Below are 24,359 nucleotides of genomic sequence, written 5' to 3' on the forward strand. Positions count from 1 at the left end.
GTCGACGGCTGCAGCCAGAGGCGGGAGCGGGTGGAAGGTAGCGAGCGCAGGCGGGCGCGTGGGGGCGCGGGTGCACAGGCGCGGCGAGCGAACGACGTGGGCAGAGCGGGCTCAGCGGCGGGCGCGCACGCCGGAGCCCGGTGGGGCGATGAGCGCGGCGAGAGGAGGAGGGGCGCTGGGTGGTGCGCGTGCGTGTGCGCGCGGTGGCTAGGCGAGGCGAGCGGCGGACAGGGCCGCGGCGGAGGAGGTAGCAGCGGCAGAGGAGCGGGGGGCGGCCCAGGCGTGGCGTGCGGCATGGGTGCGGGCGCCCGACAGGGGCGAGCCCCGAGGGCGGCGTCGCCCAAGCGGGAGCGAGGCGACTTCGGGGTGCGGCCGGAGAACGGCGTCAGGGGCAGTGGTGGCGGACGCTGGTGGAGCCGCGAGCAGAGGCGTGTGGGGAGGCGGGTGCGCGTGCGCGTGGCCGCGACCAGGGACGGAGGAGGACGGCGGCTGCGTGGTGGCGTGGGCAACGCCGCGCCGGAGCAGCAGCGAGCAGGGGGAGAGGAGAGGCTCGAGGCGTGCTCACGGGGCCGGTAGGGGAGTGGCAGCGGGGCGCGGGGTGGAGGTCGGGGACGACGGGCGTAGAGGAGGCAGGCCGGCGAGGGAGGTCCGGCGGGGAAGCTCCGGGCGGCGGCGATCGGCGTCGGGATGGAGGGACGAGGGGATCGGGCTCCTCCCGATCCAGATTCAAACGAGGGGGAGTGGGGGAGCGAGTGGGGTGTTGGTGGCCTAGGTCACGGGGGAGTGGGGGGTTAAGGCGGCGGGATGGGCCGACCTGTTAGGCCCCGAGGCAATCTGGGTCGTGGCCCAGTGAGGAGGGGGATTCTCTTTTATATTTTTTTCTTTTGTTTTTCTGTTTTTAACATTTTTCTTTTATCTATTTTCTTTTACTGTTTTAATTCATATTATTTTAGTTTTATGAAATATAATTCTAGCACCTAAATTAGTGGTAGCAATTATATCACTGCCACAATTATCCTTTTATTTATTAAAAGTAGTTTTCAATAATTTAATCATTTAAGTGATGATTAAATAAATATTTTAGCTATTGTTTCAATCATTTAGTGTATCTAAGCATTTTATAAAAATTTGGATTCACCGCCATAATCATATATGATTTATTTGCTACACTTTGAACATTTTTTTATTTGACTTTAGAAAACTTTTATCGTTTAACTTTATTTTAAATTAGAATTCGAAAGGGACGTGATTCACTGCAAGATTAACAACAGTAACCATGGTGATGTGGCATCATTATCGTGAGATTACTGTAGCCTAATTATCCGGGCGTCACAAAAGTGCGAAAAATAAGGTTGTCGAACTCTTTTCCATTGTCAGTCTGAAGAGTAAGGATGAGACGCCCAAATTGCGTGCTGACATAGGAGTAAAAGCCGTCAAAGTGGAGAGTGCATCCGACTTTCTGTGCAAAGGAAAAGTCCACACATAATGAGAATAATCATCAAGAATAACCAGATAATATAAATAGCCCGAATTACTAGGAACCGGAGAGGTCCACACATCGCTATGGATCAACTGAAAAGGAAAAGAAGCTATGGTGGTGGAGTTATTGAATGGGAGGCGAACATGTTTGCCAACACGACAGGCATGACAGGTGTGATCCTTAATCTTATGACAACTGAAACTGAAACTCCTAAGAATATGATGAAGTGTGACGGGGTTGGGGTGACCCAAGCGAGCGTGCCAGAGATCAACTCCAGCAGAGAGAGCGACCGGTGCGGTGGTGGTGGATGAGGGTGAATGCACCGGATAGAGCTCGTCGAGGCTATCACATCGATGGAGTACCATCCTGGTTCGAACGTCCTTGACACAAAAACCAAGCTCGTCAAATTCAACAGAGACAGGATTTTCACGAGTGAAACAACGAACGGAGATAAGATTCTTAATAAGATGAGGAGACACAAGTATGTTAGACAAAAATAAATACGTAGAAGTAGAAGGAAAAGAAGTGTGCCCAACATGTGTGATAGGAAGTGTGGAACCGTCGCCGACAATGATGCGGCGATCGGTAGAGACAGGAGTGAAGGAGGCAAGGTTATCAGGATGAGCAAACATGTGAGCCGTGGCACCGGTGTCCATGTACCAATCACCACCTTTAGTGTAGTTGTTCAGCGTAGGAGCGGCATGCAGCCCGGTGAGTAGCACCGGGTCCCAAGGCGTCGGCGGCAGGGCCGACGAGGGGGGCGAAGACGCCATGAAAAAGCCGTAACCGCCGCTCAGCTGCGGCGCCATACGGCCACGGAGCCGCGTAGTACGCATGATGCGCCGAGGGGGGCGGGCGCGCCGGGGGGGCCGCGGGCAGCGAGTGGCCCGCTGACGACCCCCACCAGTACCCGGGAGACTCGTACGCTGGCGGAGTCCCGTACGCAGAAGGAGACCCGGACGTGGAAGCGGGCGGAGCGCCGTATGCCCCGTACGTGGGAACGGGCGCGTTGTAGGTGGTAGCCGCCCCGTACGACGGTGGGGCCGATGGCGGAGCCACGCCAGAGGGCACCGGCGGAGGGAAGGCAGAGACGGCGGCGGACGGGCCGGCGGACGCCATCGCTGGTCCAACAGCGACGGTCGGCGCGGTCAACGCGGTGGGCCAGCAGCAGCAATGCGGTTGGCGGTGCGGTTGGCAGTCGCGGGCGAGTGGATCGGGCGGCACACCTGATGGCATCGCGGGCGACGCGCCTTGCATGGCGTCGTACGCATAGCCATGCAAGGGCAGCGAGGCAAAACAAGGTTGATCCATTGGCTGGCCTTGCATGGCGCCGTTCGCATGGCCGTACGCATAGCCTTGCAAGGAAGCAAAACAAGGCTGGCTCGTTGGCTGCTCCACACGCGGATGTTGACCCGCTGACTGGTGCCCCAACCAAGACATGGGAGCCCCGTATCCATGCGGAGGCGGAGGGGCAGCGCCGTAGTGAGCGGCAGCGGTGGGGTTAGAGGCCGAAGCGGCGGCCGGGGCAGGCGGAGATCGCGGTGGCGGAGGCGGCGACAATGCGGAGGCCATCATCGAAGCAATTGGTAGGAAGAGAGAGGGCGGCGGCGGCGGAAGGCTAGGATTTTTTTAGGGGTAAAGCATCTATTCAATGAAACAAACAGAGGTCCACAGGTTCCCAAGTCGTGCAAGCAGTCTCATCTGCTCCAAAACAAACAAAATTAAACCTTAAACAAAACACGGAATCTCATCTGCAACAATCTGCAGGATCGAATCTGGTGGCTCAGAAGGCCACACATTATTCCTAGCAATGCTAATCCCCTCCTTTGCTAATTTATGCGCTGCACCATTAGCAGTTCTTCTCACCCAGCTCACTTTGTAGTCCTGAGTCGTTCGTAGGAGTGCCTTCACTTCCTCCACAGGTGGCCCGACCACAGAGAGGTTCTTCATTTCTTCATTTATCATTGCCACCACATCCTTGCTATCCAGCTCGAGGTGTATGCGCTGAAACCCCCTCTGATTTGCAAAGCGGACCGCCTGTCTGCTAGCCATAGCCTCAAGTGTTTGAGGGTCAGAGATGCCTGGGAGAAACGCCATCACCCCTCCTCTGTATGCACCATTGTGATCCCGAAGAACCACTCCTCCTCCCCCACTATGACCTGTCTTCGTTGTAGCTCCATCCGCGTTAGCTTTTATCCATCCAGTAGCCGGTGGCCTCCACGCCTCAATCACCTTTGGGCCTCCTCTTGTAGTAGTTCTGTGATGCACCTCCTTCCACTCCTTGATATGAGCCATCACCCTGTCAGCCACTATCCTCGCCTCTGCGATCCGCTTACCGTCTCACGCCTCGTTTCGAGCGAGCCACAGTCCATATAGCGCCTGAACCATCGTCTCTCTCTCCTCGTCACCTGCCTTGGCCATCCACTATTGCATCCATGCTGATATGGCGGCGAAGGACTCGTCCATCACCGGTGGAGTGAAGACGGGGGCATCCAGATCTTCCTTCAACACACGCCAGAAGAGTTTTGAGTGTGGGCAGCCCCAGAATCGATGAAGAATGGTCTCCTCCCTGCCACATGCGACACAAAACACCCCGCCCTTAATCCTTCTCCGGTGCAACTCAGCTCCAACGGCCAGTCCATTACGCATTAACCTCCACATGTGGATCTTTGCTTTGCCCGGCGCGTTTGTGCTCTAGAGTGCTAGCCATGTGCGGTGCTTCTGAAGAGAAGATGACAAACCCGGCTGTCCGGTTCGAGCACTCTGAAGACTCATTCGCAGGTGGTACGCCGACTTAACTGAAAACTGGCCGTTCTTCGTGAAATTCCATGCCAGATAGTCGGTCGTGCCCGGTCCTCCCACCAAAATCTGTTTTATATCGCATACATCATCAGGTGAAAACATCTCTTGGACCTTGTGTTCGTCCCAACTATCACCTGTTGGACCAAGCAGGTCGGCCACCTTTGTACGCCCTGGACATGGATCTGTCCCAGCGGCTTAAGACTTCCTTGCCTCGGGATCCAGTTGTCATGGTGCACATTGACAGAAGTTCCATCTCCGATCCTCCATACCAGCCCCTCACGCAATAGGTCCCTCCCATACAGAATGCTTCTGGTGAAGGAGCCCCCACTTGGACACGTGGCTGACATGATACACCCCTCCGGGAAGTAATGTGCCTTGAGGACACGGGCGCATAGAGAGTCAGGGGTCTGCAGAATCCTCCAGGCTTGTTTAGCAAGCAAAGCTTGGTTAAATGCCTCCGTATCACGAAAGCCCATGCCCCCTTCTCTCTTAGCATGGCACATTTTGTCCCAAGAAATCCAGTGCACTTTCCTCTCACCATTTGCTGCACCCCACCAGAATTTCGAAGAGATTGATTTCAGGTTCCCGCACATCTTCTTTGTGAGGTGAAAACAGCTCATGGTGTGATTTGGAGTAGACTGGAGCACCGACTTAACCAGGACTTCTCTTGCCGCCTTAGACAGTCCTTGACCTTTCCACCCAGACACCTTCCCAGTTGCACATTCCCTTACATATTTGAATGTACCCTCTTTTGACTTACCAACCAGTGTTGGAAGTCCCAAGTACCTTTCGCTCAACGCCTCGGAGTTGATCCCAATGGCTTGTTTGAGTCCCACCTTGTCCTCATCTTTGCAACCTTTCCCAGAGAATATGGAAGATTTCTCAAGGTTTACTTTCTGACCCGAGGCCATCTCGTACTCAGCCAAAATGTCCCTCAAAGTTCGTAGCGCCGTTTGAGATCCTTCCAGAAATACTATGTTGTCGTCAGCAAAAAGTAGGTGTGTTACATGGGGGCCAGTGCTCCCAAATGACACTCCTTTGATCTTGTTCTCTTGTTGTGCATGCTTAAGAAGAGCAGAGAAACCTTCCACACAAAACAGAAACAAATATGGGGAGAGCGGGTCACCCTGCCGTTGCCCTCTAGATGGCACGAACCTCCGGGATAAGCCCCCGTTGAGCTTGACTGCAAACCTTGCAGTTGTCACACACCTCATAACCATCGCTACCCAGCCCTCCGCGAACCCGAGCTTCCTCAATACCTTCTCTAGGAATATCCACTCCACCCGGTCATATGCCTTCATCATATCTAGCTTAACAGTGCACAAAGGGTTTTTCCTCTTTCGTGTCCTGATTGCATGTACACACTCATACGCTACTAGGACATTGTCCGTGATCAACCTCCCCGGCACAAAGGCACTTTGCTCCTCGGAGATAAGAACCGGCAGGATCACCTTTAGTCTATTTGTAAGTACCTTCGCCGCGATCTTGTACAAAACATTGCATAAGCTAATCGGGCGGAATTGTGTTAATAACTTCGGTTAGTTCACCTTGGGAATCATGACGACTACTGTATCATTGAAAGAATCTGGCGTCGCCACACCGCGGAGGAAGTCCCGCACTGTTGTGCACACGTCCTCTCTAACCATCGCCCAGTGGTGTTGGTAGAATAGCGCTGGCAACCCGTCAGGCCCCGGGGCTTTCGTCGGACCCATTTGGAACAGAGTTGTCTCTATTTCTGTCTCCATTATTGCAGCCGTAAGCATTTCATTCATACCTTCTGATATCACCCCCGGAAAGAGTTGGAGTATGTTATCAGCGTGATTAGATCCCTCTGATGTGAAAAGCTTGTGGTAGAAAGATGCAGCCATCTCCCACATCTCGTCATTTGAAGTGCACTTGGACCCGTCCTCCTTGCGCAAAGCTCGTACTGTGTTTTCCCTCTTCCGGTGGGATGCCCGGTTCTGAAAATATTGTGTATTTTGGTCGCCCTCCTTGAGCCATCCTACTCTGGATCGTTGCTTGTACATAATTTCCTCGCGTTCAAAGACATCACGTAGCTTGCTCTCTATTTCTCTGACCTCGGCAGTTTGGCCAGTGCCAAGTGCCCTTTCTTTCGCATCTTTTAGCTGCTCTTTTAGCTTCACAATCTGCCTCCTAACCGACCCAAAGACGCGGCGGCCCCATTGCTGCAGGTCTCCCGAGACTCCTTGAAGTTTCTGGCAAACACTCGCAATATTTGCCCCGCGACCGCCTGCTTCAGACCAGGCCTTCTGCACCATCGCATCATACCCATCATGTTTGATCCACATCTCTTCAAATCTAAACGGCCTTAACTCTCCATGTGCCGTGTCTGGAGCTGTCTCCATAGCATGGACAAACATCACAACATGGTCGGACTCCTCCGTTATCACATGTTCCACCGCGACCTCAGGGAAAAGTGTCAAGAAACCGTTATTACATGTAGCTCTATCAAGCTTGCACTGAATATTATTCTCATCTTCACGTTTATTGTCCCAGGTATATGGATATCCTGAGAAGCCTAAGTCAGCTAGCCCGCAGTCGGACAAGCATTCTTGAAAGCTTTCCATTTGCGTAAAACTCCGTTGGTTCCCTCCTCTTTGCTCAGCTTGTTCAAGGACCTCATTGAAATCTCCTACACATAGCCATGGTAGCTCATCCTGAGTACGAAGGAATCGCAACGCGTCCCAACTCTTTTTTGCAGCTCCGTTTTTGGCTCGCCGTAGGAACCAGTGAATCTACAGGTTTTGCCATCTATGTTAAGCTGTGCATCGATGAAATACTGGCACCATGGTCTGGTTGTAACTTGCACATTGTCTCTCCACCACAGCACAAGACCTCCACTCAAGCCTTGGCAGTCAACTACTACCCCACTCCTGAACCCTAGACTCCACTTGAGTCTTTCCATTGCACGAGCCTTCTTCTTTGTTTCTGATAAGAACACCACCTCTGGGTTGTAGGACCTGATCAGGTCTCTCAGTTCGCCAACCGTCGAGTCCAACCCCAGTCCTCGAAAGTTCCAGGCAAGGATATTCATTGTGCCCGGCGGCCCTGCCTCACAGGGTCCGCCGCTCTGCTGTCAGTCTCGTCGATACGGTCAAACACACTAGACGTCTTCTATCTAGTATCGCGAATGAAACTATCGTTACCCACTTGCCTATCAGGGTCGCCCTTGACTACCCATTGCTGCTTTGGCCTCCTCTTCCTGTCCATGTAGCCGTGCTGATCTGGGCTCCTCGGAGATCTCGGCACATATTGTTGTCTAGGAAGCCGGATGTATCTACCACTGACCCGCTCCTTCTGCCTATATCTGCTATGGTTTTCAAAACCCTCATTGTCTCTCTCCCTCTGTTGCCTATATGGGTTGCGGAGTTCAGCCTGCCTATTCAACTGCCGTTGCTTCAAGTCATTCCTCAGATCCTTTTCCCTCTTTTCCTCCAAATCATCACGCAAGTCCCGTCCCCCCTGCCCCGCCGGCCAGTGCCGATTTTTGCTGGGACTGTTCACCTCATGTTCATCTTGCCTTTCCTCCTCGCCAGTGCGGGAATCGGCCGATCCATGAAACTCTCTGTTCAGATTCCTCTTAGCTGGTATATCACGAACGAACGCACCACTCCTTCCCTTATCTCCCTTCCTGCTCATGTCTCCATCACTAGACCTGGCACTATTGTAGCTGGTAGCACTGTGTGTGCTTCTAGATGGCCCCTCCTTGAAAGAAGAGGATCTGCCTGGTGATGCCCGCAGCCACTCACCCCACTGAAGATCAGATTGCACCGGGGGTAGACATCCCTCCACTCCATGTACCAGTCTACCGCAGTCAAAACAAAAGTGTGGGATCTTCTCATATTCAAAGTCATACCATACCCCCTCCATGTCATCCTCTGACTCCTTCAGGTTAAAACCTCTAACAAGTGGCTCGAAAATCGACAATTTGGTCCGAATTCTGAGTTGTGTTCCTTTTGCGAATCCATCCTTCTCCACATCCACCTGCATTGTTTTACTGATCCAGTTACCCAGCGCCTCTCCAAATGCTTTGCATCTCCTATCTAAGGGGAGATCAGTAACCCGAACCCAACACTCCACCGTATCAAAAACCATCTCCGACGGCCTAACTTTGCCTTCATATTCCTTCAGCACCATTACATTAAAATCATATTGCCATGGGCCGTTGTTTAATGCATGTTTCCAGTCCCCCTCGCTGCCGAAGTGCACCTCAAACATGTTCCTCCCTATCTCCTTGAATTTTGCCTCGCGATGCAATCCCCATGCCTTGTACATGGCCTTCTCCAGCCCCTTGAAATTCACAGTTCGAGGGGTGAAAGCCTTCCCTACCACCGCCCACTTTGTCGCCCTGGGGTGCTCCTGTCCAGCCGCGCTGAAGATAAATCCAGCAGCTCCTTTCTCTGTTAAGACTAGGTCACCCATCCTTGCTACTAGGCGAGCTGCCTCCTCCGATCACTTGCCCTCCGCCGGTGATTTGGATTCGTTCCTACTCCGCGAGCCCTCCGCCGCCCTCACAGAGGACGTTGTCGCCTCTCGCGGTGTAGTCGCCGCCTTTGGGGTTGAAGATACCTTCGCTGTCGCCGCCGATCTTGGAGTCGCTGCACCACCACTCATAGCTTTCTCCGCCATAGCCGTACGTCAACAGCCGATCTGCTCGTGCAAGGGAGCGTCGTCGCCCCTTCACCAGCCACCGGAATTCTCACCACCACCGCACGGAAACCCTAACCCTAGCGCCTGATGCGATCGCCCCGCAATCGCCGCAGTCGCCTCTGTTGTTACTACTTCGAGGTGGACCCGCGTACTATGCGGAAGGCTAGGGTTAGAACCCGGAAACTGATACCATGTAGAATATATGAATTGCACAATATATTGCTCTCGTGCATAGACATATATATATATATGATGTACAAAGGTGGGCCACAGACCTCAACTATACAAAGGAACTAGGAGGCGGACCCAATACACAATATACACATAACACATATACTCAACAAAATCATCCAATGCCACCGCCATACGACTAAGTAAATTTACCGGTGTTGGGAGCCAGCGGTGAAGCATCCGCCGTCCACTGCTTATATTGGGAGTAGTACGTAAGCTTGGAGAGAGGAATACTCCCTCCATTCCAAAATATAGTGCGCCTGCGCTTCCCGAGGTCCAACGAGACCATAAATTTAACCAACGAGACCAACTGCGGTGGGAGAAAAAATTATATAATTGAAAACTTCTTTTGAATACAAATTCACTGATATAATTTTTGCTCCCGCCGCAATCGGTCTTGATAGTTAAATTTATGGTTAAAGTTGAAACACGTGGATAGAGGAAGCACTACATTGTGGAATGGAGGGAGTACAATGGTATGTCAGCTTGTGTCGGCTTTAACACCAGAGAGAGCCAGAGAGTGGGTAGAAGGACAATTGCATGCATTCTCTCTCTCCATGCAAAAGGTGGGTATTTTATTTTGTAGTCATATTTTGAATGATCGATATATTTTGAACTAAATCTCCGGTTTTGAAACTTTTTTTATATTTGAATTCGTAGCGAGAAGATCGTCAGAACAAGATCAATTATGGATGCATTTGAACTAGTTTTATTTTTACTGATTTCATAAAACAAATTTCACTCATTATATAAAAACATATTTCACTCAATTAAAAAATAATTTTCACTCATTTTAATACTTATTTCACTCATTTTATAAAACTGCTTCCACTCATGTTGCCATAGTGGAATAACCATCTTGACAAACATACTAAAAAATTGAGTGAAATACGCAGACTGCAATGCTATAATTTAAACGAGCTTAAAATTGAGTGAAATGACAAAAATGAAAAAGGCCGCTTCACACCAAAAAGATATATTTCACTTATTTCAAACAACTTATTTCACTTATTTCAGAAAACGCATTACCCTAGCTCAACTGAAAAACTATATTTCACTTGTTTCAGAAAAGCATTTCGCTGAATTGGAGATCTGTTTTCACTCATTACAAAATATATCTCAAAAAGTACTTTTACTGTTTCACTCATTTGAAAGAATATAGTTCCACTCATTCCGAAATGAGTATTTCACAAGTTTGAAAAAACATAGTTCTGTGATTTGGAAAACTGATTCACTCTTTACAAAAACAATCTCTTTACAAGTGCTTTCGCTCGTTACAAAAGATAGATTTCACTAGTTTCAGAAAACATATTACACTCATTCAATTGAAATACTATATTTCACTTGTTTCATAAAAGTGATTTCACTTGTTACAAAAGATAGGTTTCACTCATTTCACTAGTTTCAGAAAATATATTACACGCATTCAATTGAAATACTATATTTCACTTGTTTGTAAGAAGTGATTTCACTCGTTACAAAATGTATGTTTCAATTCTTTGGAATAATTTATATCTATGAACTTAGTGAAATTTATTTTTTGAACTAAGTGAAAATCTATGAAACGAGATATTTTTTGAAGACTATGAAACATGTTATTTTGAAATCTAATTTAAAAATATTCAAGATTGATCTTGTTCTGAAGATCATGTTGCAAGGAATTTGAATCTATAAAAAAATCTATAATGATCACAAATGGAAACATATTTCTGACAAAATGGAAACGTATTTCACTGATCACAAATATCAGTATCAAAAATTAAAATACGCAGTTCCACACAAAAATATATTGAGTGAAATATGTTAATTGAAACGTTGAAAATTAAACTTGTTTCAAATATATCCAAGATTGCTCTTGTTCTAAAGGTCTTGGCGCAATTAATTCAAATATATAAATTATTTCATAAACAAAATTATAAGTTAAAAGATATGAATGATTAAAATTGTCAGGGGTGAATAAAATCATGGGTTTGTTGGTGGGAGAGGAGAGAGTGAAATGTGTTAATGGAGGGCTGTTGGCTGTGTTGGGGATCTCTGCTGACTTGTTTTCCTTCTTCTTCTTTGCTGTTTTGTGCTTGCCTCTGGTGGCCGAGCTAATGGTGGAACCCACATCAGAGAAATACTAACGCTTAAAGCCAGGGAAAGATATCAAATACGTGCGACTATATCGGGGTACACACCATGTGGTAGAATCCCATTGGTTGTGCGTTGCCCGGTAGCTCCCATTGCCGGTAAAAGAGACTTTGCGCACCGCCATAGGCCGGTGGCCGCGCAAACTGCTTTTTACCGGTGGCCGGAGGTACCGGCTAACCATCTGCCATTCGTCCACTTTGCGATTCGTGCGCTTTGCTGGCCCACATCTCACATATATTAGTGTATTCTTAAAGAGCATGGCGTATTCAATATTTTGTCACATCAGATGGCAGGTCCATTTCGGTGATAAAGTAGTACTTGATGCATGTCCGATCCATTCTCTCTTCTTGTTCAGGTAAAGATGCATCTGCATGCGAGATTAAATCCTGCCTTTTATTTTCTCTTTAGCAATTTCATTCATTCATATCTTTAAAACAATAATTCCATTTTATAAACATTTAGAACAAGATAAATCTTGAATACATTTAAACATGATTAAATTTCAACGTTTCAAATGAGTGAAATCAGTTTTCTGAAATAAGTGAAATATGTTCTTTGAATTGAGTCAGTTTTAAAAATATGTGAAATCTATCTTTGAAACAAGTAAATTTGTTATTTCAATTTGGTGAGTGTAATGTGTTTTTCTGAAACTAGTGACATGAGTGAAATCTATCTTTTGTAATTAGTGTAATCAATTTTTTGAAACAAGTAGAATATAGTATTTTAATTGAGTGAGTGTAATGCGTTTTCTGAAATGAGTGAAATGTGATAAATAAGATACTTGAAAAAAATGAAATATATCCATTGTTCTGTGAAACTATCTATTTCAATGTTTGAAACTGATTTTTGTGATGAGTGAAATATGTTTCAAGATATTTCACAAAAACTAAGTGAAATTAGATTAGAGATTTTTTTGTAAAGAGTGAATCAGTTTTCCAAATCAGTGAAATGTGTTTTTTCAAACTAGTGAAATGATGATTTTGGAATGAGTAGAATTATATTCTTTGAAATGAGTGAAATCTATCTTTTGTAAATGAGTGTATTTTTTTCTAAAACTAGTGAAATGAGTGAAATCTGTCTTTTGGAATGAGTGAAATCAGTTTTTTGAAACGAGTGAACATAGTATTACAATTGAGTGAGTGTAATGTATTTATCTAAATTGAGTGAAATCTAATTATGTAATTGAGCGTAATGTGTTTTCTAAAATGAGTGAAATAAGTTTTGAGATCTATATCTTTAATGAGTGAAATCAATTTCTTTAAACGAGTGAAATATAGTATAGTATTTCAATTGAGTGAGTGTAATGTTTTTTTGAAATGAGTGAAATATATCTTTTGGAAATGAGTGTAATGTGTTTTTTGAAATTAGTGAAATCTATTTTTGGAACAAGTGCAATTTGTTTTCTTAACTGATATTTTTTTAAATGAGTGAAATCATTTTTTGGGTGTGTGGAAATATGTTAAATGGGTTATTCAAATAAGTTCAAATGATTATTTAAAATATATGAAACTGGTATTTATGGAATACATGAAACATATTTTAATGTGTTTGTAAAGTTGTTTATTCAATGTGTGAAACTGATATTTGTGAAATACAACTAGAACTGAAATATAAAAACTATAAAATTCAAATTGTTTAAAATATATCCAAGATCAGTCTTGTTTCAAAGGTCTTGTCGCCCTGAATTCAATTTTTTTTTCAAAAACAGAGTTTAGATTCAAAGCATATTTATCATCCAAAATTTTCCCAAAGAAATTAATAGAGGTACTGTGTGGGGAGAGAGAGAGGGGGGATAATATATGTACCATGCATGCAAGTGTCCTTTCTCCTGACAAAAGTTGTTGCATGCAAAGGGACCCACATTTGTACTACCAGTGTATAGAGTTGGGGCTGCAGTTACTACTCCCTCCATTCCACAATGTATTGTTTCCTCTATCCTCATGCTTCAACTTTGACCGTAAATTTAACTATCAAGACCGATTACGGCGGAAGCAAAAATTATAGGGAAAACTTTGTTTTTGCCACTCTAGTTTTTGCCAACTTTGCTTATGCCACTCTAGAATTTGACATTTCACTTTTGCCACTCTTAGCTTTTGACAATATATCACTTTTGCCATTCCGTGGCAAAAGCAAAAAAATTAGAGTGGCAATTGTGATATATGTCAAAAGCTAAGAATGGCAAAAGTGAAATAAAAAATTATCGTTTTTGCCACGGAATGGCATTTGTGATGTATTGTCAAAAGCTAAGAGTGGCAAAAGTGAGATGTCAAAATCTAGAGTGGCATAAGCAAAGTTGGCAAAAACTAGAGTGGCAAAAACAAAGTTTTCCCAAAATTATATCAATGAATTCGTATTCGAAAGAAGTTTTTAATTATGTAACTTTTTCTTCCGCCGCAGTCGGTCTCGTACGTTAAATTTATGGTCAAGGTTTGACCTCGGAAAACGCGAGCACACTATATTTTGAAATGGAGGGAGTAGTTTATACGGACGGAGGCCGCACGGATCTTGATGAAATGGACGAAGGGTGGATCCAACACCGATACATCCCGGCTCCAGTAAAATTACTTATTTGCCGGTGGCCGTTCCTTGTGCGCACAGTCATGGCCGGCGGTGCCGTAGTGCGTTCTCTAGATCTTGACGGTGACATCCTGAGTTCCAACTTCCAACTCACAGGTCCGATGCACCAACTAAGAGATGATGAATTTTACCTTACGACAAACGAAAGAAACACAAATGATAAGGAATATGACGTAGTTGACGGTCACTCCGGCCCGGCTTATATAGGGAATAAATTACAAACACGAGGGTGTGGTACCCTGGATGACAAGGGAAAAAAATTCTTGTGCGGTGAAATTAGACATGATGAAGGATAGAATTGAGTGGCATTATTAGGAGGCTATCTTAACAAAGCTAGGTTCCCCTTGGAAAAAAAACTAGGTTTCAACATGTGCTTTGTGAGATTGATCATGAAATGTGTCTCATTTGTCAGGTTCTCGGTGAGAGTCAGCAGAGAACTTTTACCCTATTTCACCCCATCCCGGTTTAAGGCAAGGGGATCCCATATCACCATATTTATTCTTGCTTTGTGCTAAAGGAATTTCTTTGTTACTGTAGTTTTATGATGTAGGGTTTTGTTGACAGAGGTATAAGAATCAGTTATAGATCACCATGGGTCACTCATTTATTAATCGTAGATGACAATTTGATTTTCATTAATGCGAAAGATCAGAGAGCCATACGACTGAATAAGATATTAAGTATCTATATGGTGATGCTTCATGTTAGCGTGTCAATAGTGAAAAGAGCTCGATCTTCTTCAGTTCCAATACTCCTGGCGCGATGAAATAGTCTATAAAAGCAACCTTGGACATCCAGGTTGAGGCTTTCAGTGAAAGGTATATCGGACTCCCTAATGTTGTGGTTTGTATTATCAGCGGTACGGTCAACCACATCAATGAGGGATATCATGGGAAGATTCAAGGATGGTCTAAAAAACTGCTTGCTTGCACTGGTCATGAAACTCTCTTGAAGTTGGTTATTCAGGCAATCCCCACATACTCTATGAGTATGTTTTTGTTAATGAAGAAGGTGTGTCTATGCATTCAGTTTCTTGGAGTAATCTGGCAACACCAAAATGCAAGGGAGGCATGGGATTTCGGGACCCGCATCAATTCAATCTTGCACTGCTCGGTAGTATGGATGGTATTTGGGTGCTATTTCCAGGACACAGACTTCATGCAGGCAACCGTTCCTAAGTCTACTTCAGCTACCTGTAAGGCGATCTCCGCTTGTAGGGAGGCAATCAAGGCCGGTTTTGATTAAGTGTGTTAGAGATGGGAATTCAATTTTTGTAGATAATTAGATCCCTGGGGAGATCTCTATAACTGATTGTTGAAGCCACCAAACACTTCCATTGAAAAGGTCTCTGATCCCATTGATCCGAAGAATTGTAGTGGCGGTAACAACTGATCCGGCGTAATTTCATTGCTCCGGATGCCGTGCCTATTCTGAATATACCTATCAGGCAGGGAGGCGTTCCTGCTCTCCATCGGTGTAGGTCAACGTTGTGGCCTAGGCTTTACAAAATTTTGCTCCAGTCCTGGGAGGGGTCACGGTCTATTGAGCATCGTTGAAGTTCCGCCAGTGCTTAGGCCTTTGAGAAATTTGGCAACTACACTGTGAAGACTTGCGTACGTGTTCTTATAAATCAAAAGGAACGCCTTGAGTCTCATGTGGGTTGGTCTGTGTCCAATGTTCTACTCTTCCTCGCTGACGATCGCACCTTAACTTCGAGGGTCTCACGCGCGTCGGACATGGACAGGGAAGGGAACAACAAGGACTTGGAGGACGGGTGCCGGCGAAGATTTAGACTAGGTTAGGGTTCGGACGTTTTGTTTAAGGAAATATGACAAAAATGTAGCGAATGTGCTCCGGTTTAAATGAAAATTATCTTGGTTACATGAAAGTGTCGGTTTGGTCAAATTCACTTTAAAATGTATAGAGATATGATTGGATGACCGGCTTCTATATCCAGACTCATTCGCGAACAGATGCCGTGTCCGTTTTAAGGATCAGCATGGAGATGCCCTGCCACCTTCATCATTGTGAAGTTACGCCTTGGTCCGTTCGTGATTTTTTTGTCCCCACGAAACAATGTGTATATGTCTCCTTTAATCTCGTTTTATATAAGAGCGTGGCTAGATCTTAATCAAGCGACGTAACATATAAAAAAAAGGACGGGGCGGCGCCTGCGTTTGCTGTGGGTGCAGCGACGGAGCGAAATCCTCGACGTGGCGACGGTGCCGGAGTACATGCACTACGCGCAATGATAACCGGAGATGGGCGACCAGAAGACATGATGACATGATAAAATATAGATCAGCCAGTTCTCCTGCCTGATCAAGCATCGTTATCATCAGACCAATTTGCCGCTGCAAAGGTGTCGAGCCCCGTGAGAGAAAAGTGCACATGGAACCAACTCTCTCATGATCCTCGCCACGAGCGACGACCTGCCGCCATCAGTACGGCGCCTCAAGAGAAACTGTGCCAGACAGCTGAGCTTTTAACCTTGGGTTGACAACCAAGAAATGAGAGATCCGCTAGAGCTTTTAACCTAGCTAGTAGGCCACTCCTCCTGCGTCTCGGGTAGTCAGACTGAAACTGGATCACTCGCTCACTGCCACGTGGGCCCCACGCCGAGCTGTCAGGCTGCCCCCACAAGCCATAGACTCCAGCGCCGAGTAATTTCACCCGACTGGATCGGTCGATTCGGTTCGCACCTTTTGTTCGCGCTCTGGCGCTTGTTCGTCCGCCGAAACCAATGGCGACCGTCGCGGGCCTTATCCGGCTCCTCCTCGTCGCCGCGCTGGCGCTGCGCCAGGCGGCGGGGGGCGTAAAGCCGCCGCCGCCGTGCCCGCTCGACCTGGGCTACGTGCGCACGTTCCCGTGGGACCGCGCGCCGTGCGCGCCGCCGGTCTCCAACGTCACCGCCTGCTGCATGACCCTGCTCTCCGTGCTCGGCATCGGCCTCGCCGCGCGCCTGCGCGCCACCGGCCTCTTCCGCCTCCCGTCCCCGCCGGCCTCGGCCGCCTGCATCCGCGCCTTCTCCGACGCGCTCGCCTCGCCGCCGCTCTCGCTCCCGCGCTCCCTCGCGCCAGCCTGCTTCCCCGTCCCGTCCCAGTTCGCCATCTCCCCGTCCTACTGCGCCGGGGTCACCACCGCCGCGCAGTACGTCGCCACCGTCGGTGATGTGGCTGCCGGGGAACTCAACTCCTCCTGCGGCTCCAACCTCACCGACACGTCCGTCTGCTACGCCTGCCTCGCCGCCGGAATCCATGCCTTGGCTCGACTCACAACTGCCGCCGGCAAAGCCTCCAACTCCCTCAACTGCTTCTACCTCACCGCCCTCTACGCCGCCGGCGTGTCCAACTCCGCCGGCCCCACCTCCCCTGCCACCGCCGCATGCGCCTTCGGCCTCGCTCTCTCCACCCCATCCCCCGCATCCTCGAATGCCTCCAGCTCCATTACCCACACCAACATCGCAGTCGCAACCGTCATCCCGATCGCATCCGTCCTCCTCGTCTCCCTCATAGCGCTGCTCGTTTGGACGAAGCGGCACGACGGCATCAGCGGCAGGAACCGCGGTTTGTCCGACGAGCGGCGGCCGTCGCGGCAGCGACCAAACACCGGCTCGGTGCTGTTCGACATCCGCGAGCTGGCGAGGGCGACCGGCGGGTTCGCGGAGCGGAACATCATCGGCCGCGGCGGGTTCGGCGTCGTGTACCGCGGCGTGCTCGCGGACGGGTCGGTGGTCGCCGTCAAGAAGATGCTGGACCCGGACGTGGACGGCGGGGACGACGAGTTCGCCAACGAGGTGGAGATCATCAGCCACTTCCGGCACCGGAACCTGGTGCCGCTGCGCGGGTGCTGCATCACCGACGCCGACGACCCCGACGACCATGGCAGCAGGCAGATGCTCCTCGTGTACGACTACATGCCGAACGGCTCGCTCGACCGCTACATCTTCCAGCAGCAGGACGGGGCGGCGGTGATGCTGCCGTGGGCGCAGCGGAGGAGCGTGATCCTGGACGTGGCGAGGGGGCTGGAGTACATGCACTACGGTGTCAAGCCGGGAATCTACCACCGGGACATCAAGGCGACCAACATACTCCTGGACGAGGACATGCGGGCGCGCGTGGCGGACTTTGGGCTGGCACGCCGGAGCCGGGACGGGCAGTCGCACCTGACGACGCGCGTGGCCGGCACGCACGGCTACCTCTCGCCGGAGTACGCGCTGTACGGGCAGCTCACGGAGAGGAGCGACGTGTACAGCTTCGGCGTGCTGGTGCTGGAGGTGATGAGCGGCCGGCCCGCGCTGGACCTCGCGGAGCCGTCCGGGATGGTGCTGGTGACGGACTGGGCGTGGATGCTCGTCAAGGCCGGCCGGACGAGGGAGGTGCTCGCCGAGGCTCTGCTTCGGGAGAAAGAGTGCCGAGCGACCGTGGAAGCCATGGAGAGGTTCGTGCTCATCGGCATCCTGTGCGCGCACGTCACGGTGGCGTGCCGCCCCACCATGCCGGAGGCGTTGAGAATGCTGGACGGGGACATGGACGTGCCGGACTTGCCGGACCGGCCGCAGCCGTACGGCCAGAGAATCCCGTTCGACGAAGGCGAAGGCAACTTCAGTGCCTCGTCGGTGCTGAGCGGCCCGTTCCTGGACTTCGGCGACATGCTCAGGTGAGGCTGGGTCAGGGGTTGATACACGAAGCTGAAGCTGGACTGGAATTTATGTACTTTCACATTTTGCATACTGCAGTAAACTACACCTTGTAACTGAAGTTCAGAGCATTGTATTATAGCTTTTCATTTTGTTGTATAAATGGATTGTGTACGACACTATCTTCTGCTGAAATACCGAATGAAACATGTAGAAAGATGCTGATGAATGAAATAAAGTTCACATCAAATCAAGATTTTCCACACTGTTTTTTGCTGTCATTACAAACTATTCACCGTCCGGCAACTGCGGTGATCAGGGAAACAACATGCAGATACAATACCAGTCTACTGATATTTCAGCTCCAATGGTGGTGCAAACTTACAATAGGGCAGACCGGCAGGCGGCAGGCGGCAGCCGCGCGACTTCTAGAGCCTGACCGTATTGGCACACCATCAAGCTACTATGTATAACATGTTCAATTGTTCATCCAAACAGATAACAAATGAAGGATACAACTGGCAAAATGCAGGATGGACATACAAGCCAGTGGGGGATACATTTGATGGAGTGGCGCGGAGAGTCGGCGGCCTAGCTGTCCTCCTGCAGATTGGGGTGGCTAGGCTGCACGCGGAAGGTGATCGGCATCTGGGCTGCAAAGTCCCTGTCTGGATGGTACCCAAGCTCAAGATCCCTCATGCTCCCGCTCAAGGCGATATCATGCTGGTGCTGGACGAGGATGAACAGAAGCAGACAGTCGGTTAGGGAAGCCTTCAGCGTACACAGTTCCTTTGGTAACAACTAGTGCAAATATAATTTGTAGATGACATTCATGCATAATGTAGTAAACCTGCAGCCCCTATCCCCCACTATATGCTCTATTTGCAAGTTTTGAGCTCTTTTTCAATGAAAATCCAGGTGGGGACTGCATGGTTAATCAGGTGGTATTACCGAATGATTGTAACCATTCTTATTGATGGAAGGATCGTTGAGTGTGCGTGCATTCAGCTCATTCAGAAATCTCATGTATGTTCCTAACAGAACATAGAATGTACTCCCTCCGGTCCTTTTTACTCTGCATATTAGAATTCTTTGAAGTCAAACTTCACAAAGTTTGACCATATTTATATGAAAAGATATCAACATCTGCCATGCTAAAGTTATACAATATGAAACTTTAAGTCATGATACATCTATTGGTATTGATTTCAGATTATGAATGTTGGTACTTTTTTCTATAAAGTTGGTCAAACTTTATGAGACTTGACTTTAGTCAAATCTTATATGCGAACTAAAAAGGACCGGAGGGAGTACCTACTGTTTGATAAGTTTTTTTTAGAAAACGAAGCTTCCATTACCCCCAGCCTCTGCCGATGATGCATACTGTTTGATGAGTGTTCATGCAAAAGTTTATTAAAAATAACCAGCATTTAAACAGTCCGCAAATATAGTTTTTGTTCATGCAAAATTTTATGAAAAACAATCAGCATTTAAACAGTCCGCAAATATAGTTTTTGTTCATGCAAAATTTTATGGAAAACAATCAGCATTTAAACAGTCCGCAAATATAGTTTTTATTCATGCAAAAATTTGTGAAAAACACTCAGCATTTAAACAGTCCGCAAATATAATTTTCAGCTTACATGCTTAACTTCAGCGAAAACAGATGCAGCTTATTCAAATAGAAGCTCCACAAGTGAGCCATCTGCAAGGTCACTTACCACTTTAAAGGCCAGCAGCTTGTTCTCATCTTCCAGCATCTTACCCTGCAGTTGGCCAATAAAACAATGGATGAGGGCAAAGTGTGAAAGAACTGCATTATGATCAACAAAATATGCAGAGCACGTAATCATGTATGCAAAACTAGGCCATACATGTTTCATGAGCCTGTCATAATGCTCCATCTGCACCAACAGAATAAAACATCAGAAACCAAAAAAATATATCTAAAAAAAACATTTCAGTGGTGACAATGCTTATGATGTCAATCAACAAATCGAACAATTATAGTGCCTGTTTCTCATGCAGACTTGTCAGCCCATTATCAAGTGCTTCCTCAATCATGATCAGCTCTTTGGGCTGCAGCGAGTTCAGATCTTCGCCTTTCAAGTGTCTGTACCATCACAACGGGCGATTGCAATCTCAGTGTACAGGATATCCAAGGAAAAAGAAACATTCTGTCCAAGAAATTACCTGAGCTCGATCTGCATGTTATCATTCTCTTTCTTGATTCGATCAATCTCCGCACTGAGGCTCTGCAACATTGAATGTGTCCATCGGTGATAAGTCATTCTACTGTTTATTTTCCTGAACTACAGGTCATTCCACTCAGTCGATTCCACAAAATACAGGTGGTGTTCTAACTCTGAAGAGACTTTTTTGGAAAAGGATTTCAGCCAGGCTTTTAAGAAAGCAACTCTAGAAAAAGCACTCATTGATATGTTTTGGAGGTCAAGAATTACCTTGTGTTTCTCATCCCACAGTATCTTCCCGGAGTTGGTCTGGTACTTCTCCAAGATTCTTGATAGCCTATGTCCCACCAAAGCGATTCATGAATACACGGATAAAAAGGTTGCTAAACGTGCCATTAACAGAAACGGGTGATTCTAGATTCCGAAAATGTCATCCAGTCCAGGAAAAGGGGAGTATGAGTTGTTTGGTCCTACCCACTTAAAATTACTTTAAACGTTTTTTTAGAAAAGGAAAATTACTTTAAACGTACACACACGAAACCAGTCAAGCAGAAAACATTCAGGCCAACCCAATTCCGCTCATGGTAAGTTATTGATACGAGTAGCAGCATATGAATCTAATATTTTACCTATCTGCAGTGACTATAAATGTACACTCCCATCCAAACACCGACAAGCAGCTAAGGATTGCATATTTGCCAGCAGCGAAGAACCCAACGTCAAAAAATTAAAGCACGCACAAGTCACAAACAGTATACTAGTACTACGAAGGAGCCGAGGAAAGTGCTCCTTAAAAACCGAGATTCAGGGCGGGAAAGGGGGCAGACACGGCACGCACGAGGTCTTGGGGGAGCAGAAGTCGTAGAGCTTGCCGGCGCTGGAGAAGACGACGACGCCGACCTCGGCGTCGCAGAGCACGCTGATCTCCTTGGCCTTCTTGAGGATCCCGTTCTTGCGCTTGGAGAAGGTCACCTGGCGGTTGCTCTGGTTCTCGATCCTCTTGATCTCGATCTTCCCGCGCCCCATCCCTCCTCCTCCTTCGTCCTCCGGCGGCGCCAGGAAGGGCTCGTTTCCTCTGGTGCTCTGGGGGCCGGTGCGTGCGTGGTGCGATTGGGGAATGGCGGTGGTGGGGGCGGAGGTGAGGTGGGGAAGGTGGAGGAGGAGTAAAGGAGGCCGCCATGGGAGGAAGAGGAATGGTGATGGGGGGGCTTTCGGGGTGGTTCAGGGGTGGGAGCCGGAAACGGCAAGTGCTCTGTTTGCTTCGGGTTGCCTGGTTTGCTTGCTCCGGTGTCCCATTTGATTTGATTGAGCGCTGAAAGCCTGTAAAAGCGGGGAAAAGGTCTTGGTTTGATTTAGAGCCTCTTCGGCAGTCATCCGGCTCCTCGAGCGCCACTTTGATGACTCTAGAAAAATAGGCTACGGCGCCACTCCGCTCCGGCCGCTCCAGGAGCTGAGCCGTGGAGCGGAGAGCTGCTGAATAGGACCGTAACATCCTAAATTTTTAATTTAAAATGTTATACACTAAATCATCATTACATATCATAATTATTGCATTTTCGTTGATCCTAAAAATTTTACGCAACTCAAGGATCCTCGGAGAGAGTTGGGATTTCGTTATTTTCATATTTGAGATGTCTCAAATTTTGAAAATAGGATCATTTAATTTTATTTATTTTATCTTCAATTATTTCTATTATAAAAATTATGAGAGAGGGAATAAAATGACTTTCCTAAAATAAAGAAATATTGAGGATTTAATAAAAAACCAAATAAGATTTTATTTGGTTTTATTTGCAATTTTATTTGAATTTAGGAAAAATGTGCGTTTTTCAAAATTGTATTTAGGCCCCAAATAAATGTTCATCCTATGCGGCTTGATTTTAGAAGTAGGGGAAAATTTATTTCGGGATTTTTGAAGTCTGTTTAGTATTTCTTTCGTTAGTTTTTCTGCGCGGAATTATTTAAAAAAAATCCGAACCGACTCCGGGCCGTACCCGAGCGGGACTCTGCCCGGGGGGGCCTTTTTAAGCCGACCCCGCCGAGCCGCCGAAGCCCACCAGCCCGCCCGCCGAAACCCTAGCGCCGCGCCGCCCCGCGCCGCCTCGTCCCGCCCCGCGCCGCCTCGCCCCGCCCCGCCCCGCCCCGCTGCCCGAGGTAGCCGCCGTCGCCGGCGGTTTTCCTCAGAAAACCGCCTGGTTTTTTAGATCCGCTTTATTATTAAAAACGGTTTTTTTACGGTTTAGTTATTTAGCGAGTGTTCGCTCGTTCGTTCGTCTTAACGAATGTGTTCGTTGGTTAGATCCAGTAACGAATGTTCGTTCGTTAATTTGTTCGTCGTTTTTTTTTCCCAGATTTTCCACGATTATTTCTGATCGCGATTTCTGATCCGATTTTCGTTTTAGTATAACTTTTCGCTCGTTTATCGGAATCAGGCGATTCAAGCGCCTGGAGTTTCGTCTCGAAACCCTCTTTCCGTTTAACCAACTTAAACAAGTTTTGCTTCTGTAAAAATTGTCTTAGATCCAGAATAGTAAACGAAGCATGTTTGTCTTTCGTTGCTTCGTTCGATTTGATTCTTTTTGCCAACCGGAGTTCTTAAGTTGATCTTTCTGGTTAGATATCTTATTTTGAGTTTTACCTGTGCATTAGTTGAGTACTTATTATGTGTTTGTTTGTTTGCGATAGAGTACACGGAGTGCGCCGCTTGTTACTTCGAATCGTTAGGTTTCTCGGATCATCAGCAAGACAAGTAACACTTTGATCATACCTCCTACTACCCAGTTTTATTGCATTAGATCAATCCTCACACATTGCATGATTAGGATCTAATTAAATTGTGGGTTTGGGGAGTAGTTGAGGTAGAACCTATTACCTATTTATTATCAAACCTTTGGGAGTTACTCTACGTTTGCTTATTATTGCTATGTTATGCTACTAGACGTGGATTGGGTGAGTGTACCCATGACAGATGTGAGCTTTGTTAATTAATGGTTTATTTAAGGTGGCAACCTAAACACACATCTGGGTGGATTGAGGCACCTGGGTATTTCAGCGATTGCCTGTTTTCTTTTGGACCACCACCCAGGCTCAAAGGGATCATGAGGTTATTCATACTAGAAACTTCCGTGTGCAGCCACAAGCTATTATGGGCTCTAGGATAGTTGACTAAGTCGTGCGAACTCTTATAGTGGTAGACTAGCAGATGTAGGGGATGTAGGTGGTACGGTCTACCCACCGTAAGGTGCTAGCGCTTCTGAAAGACTATGTCTCGGTCATCCATTTCTCAAACACCGTGTAGTGCGAGAAGCCAAACGGAGGCGATCGAGTCTTGTGGGGAAAAGTGCGCAAACCTCTGCAGAGTGTATAAACTAATCATGGTTAGCCGTGTCCCCGGTTATGGACATCTTGAGTATCTAGTACCTGAATTATCATGTGAATCTCAACATGTTACTCTAAAAATTAATTTTGCTGGGTTTTGTTTAATGATGATGTTTAATTAGGATTGAGAATGCTGTCAACCATTCTTAATGTTTAACGACCACCATGATAGTTAAATAAATTTATTTCTTTGCAGTAGGGAAAAATTGGCTTTACGCAAAACTGTAACCATAGAGCTTTCCACTAGCCAAATATG

General features: G+C 47.4%; 2 protein-coding genes across 2 annotated transcripts; one reads left to right on the top strand and one right to left on the bottom strand.

Annotated features, from left to right (window-relative positions):
* The first annotated feature begins 16,521 nt into the window (after window positions 1-16,521).
* LOC125545639 (probable receptor-like protein kinase At1g11050) lies at window positions 16,522-18,796 on the top strand. The gene has a single exon (XM_048709654.1). It carries the CDS (start codon window positions 16,638-16,640, stop codon window positions 18,555-18,557), a length of 1,920 nt encoding a protein of 639 aa, XP_048565611.1. The 5' UTR covers window positions 16,522-16,637; the 3' UTR covers window positions 18,558-18,796.
* Window positions 18,759-21,944, bottom strand: LOC125545640 (MADS-box transcription factor 2). The gene is made up of 7 exons (XM_048709655.1): window positions 21,564-21,944; window positions 20,996-21,062; window positions 20,727-20,788; window positions 20,547-20,646; window positions 20,408-20,437; window positions 20,255-20,299; window positions 18,759-19,262 (listed from the first exon to the last, which is right to left on the bottom strand). The coding sequence occupies exons 1-7, from the start codon at window positions 21,749-21,751 to the stop codon at window positions 19,125-19,127; spliced, it is 630 nt and encodes a 209-aa protein (XP_048565612.1). The 5' UTR covers window positions 21,752-21,944; the 3' UTR covers window positions 18,759-19,124.
* Window positions 21,945-24,359: the final 2,415 nt, after the last annotated feature.

This window comes from Triticum urartu, chromosome 3, assembly GCF_003073215.2.
Source record: "Triticum urartu cultivar G1812 chromosome 3, Tu2.1, whole genome shotgun sequence".
Classification (NCBI taxonomy): Eukaryota; Viridiplantae; Streptophyta; class Magnoliopsida; order Poales; family Poaceae; genus Triticum; species Triticum urartu.

What these genes read in the sequence shown, in the direction of transcription:
- LOC125545639 (XM_048709654.1), top strand. Translation starts at nt 16,638, where the DNA reads ATGGCGACCGTCGCGGGCCTTATCCGGCTCCTCCTCGTCGCCGCGCTG.
- LOC125545640 (XM_048709655.1), bottom strand. Translation starts at nt 21,751, where the DNA reads ATGGGGCGCGGGAAGATCGAGATCAAGAGGATCGAGAACCAGAGCAAC. An exon ending in AACATGCAGATCGAGCTCAG is followed by an intron (nt 20,647 to 20,726) that starts GTAATTTCTTGG and finishes GTGATGGTACAG; the next exon opens with ACACTTGAAAGGCGAAGATC. An exon ending in CAAGTCTGCATGAGAAACAG is followed by an intron (nt 20,438 to 20,546) that starts GCACTATAATTG and finishes CTGTTGGTGCAG; the next exon opens with ATGGAGCATTATGACAGGCT.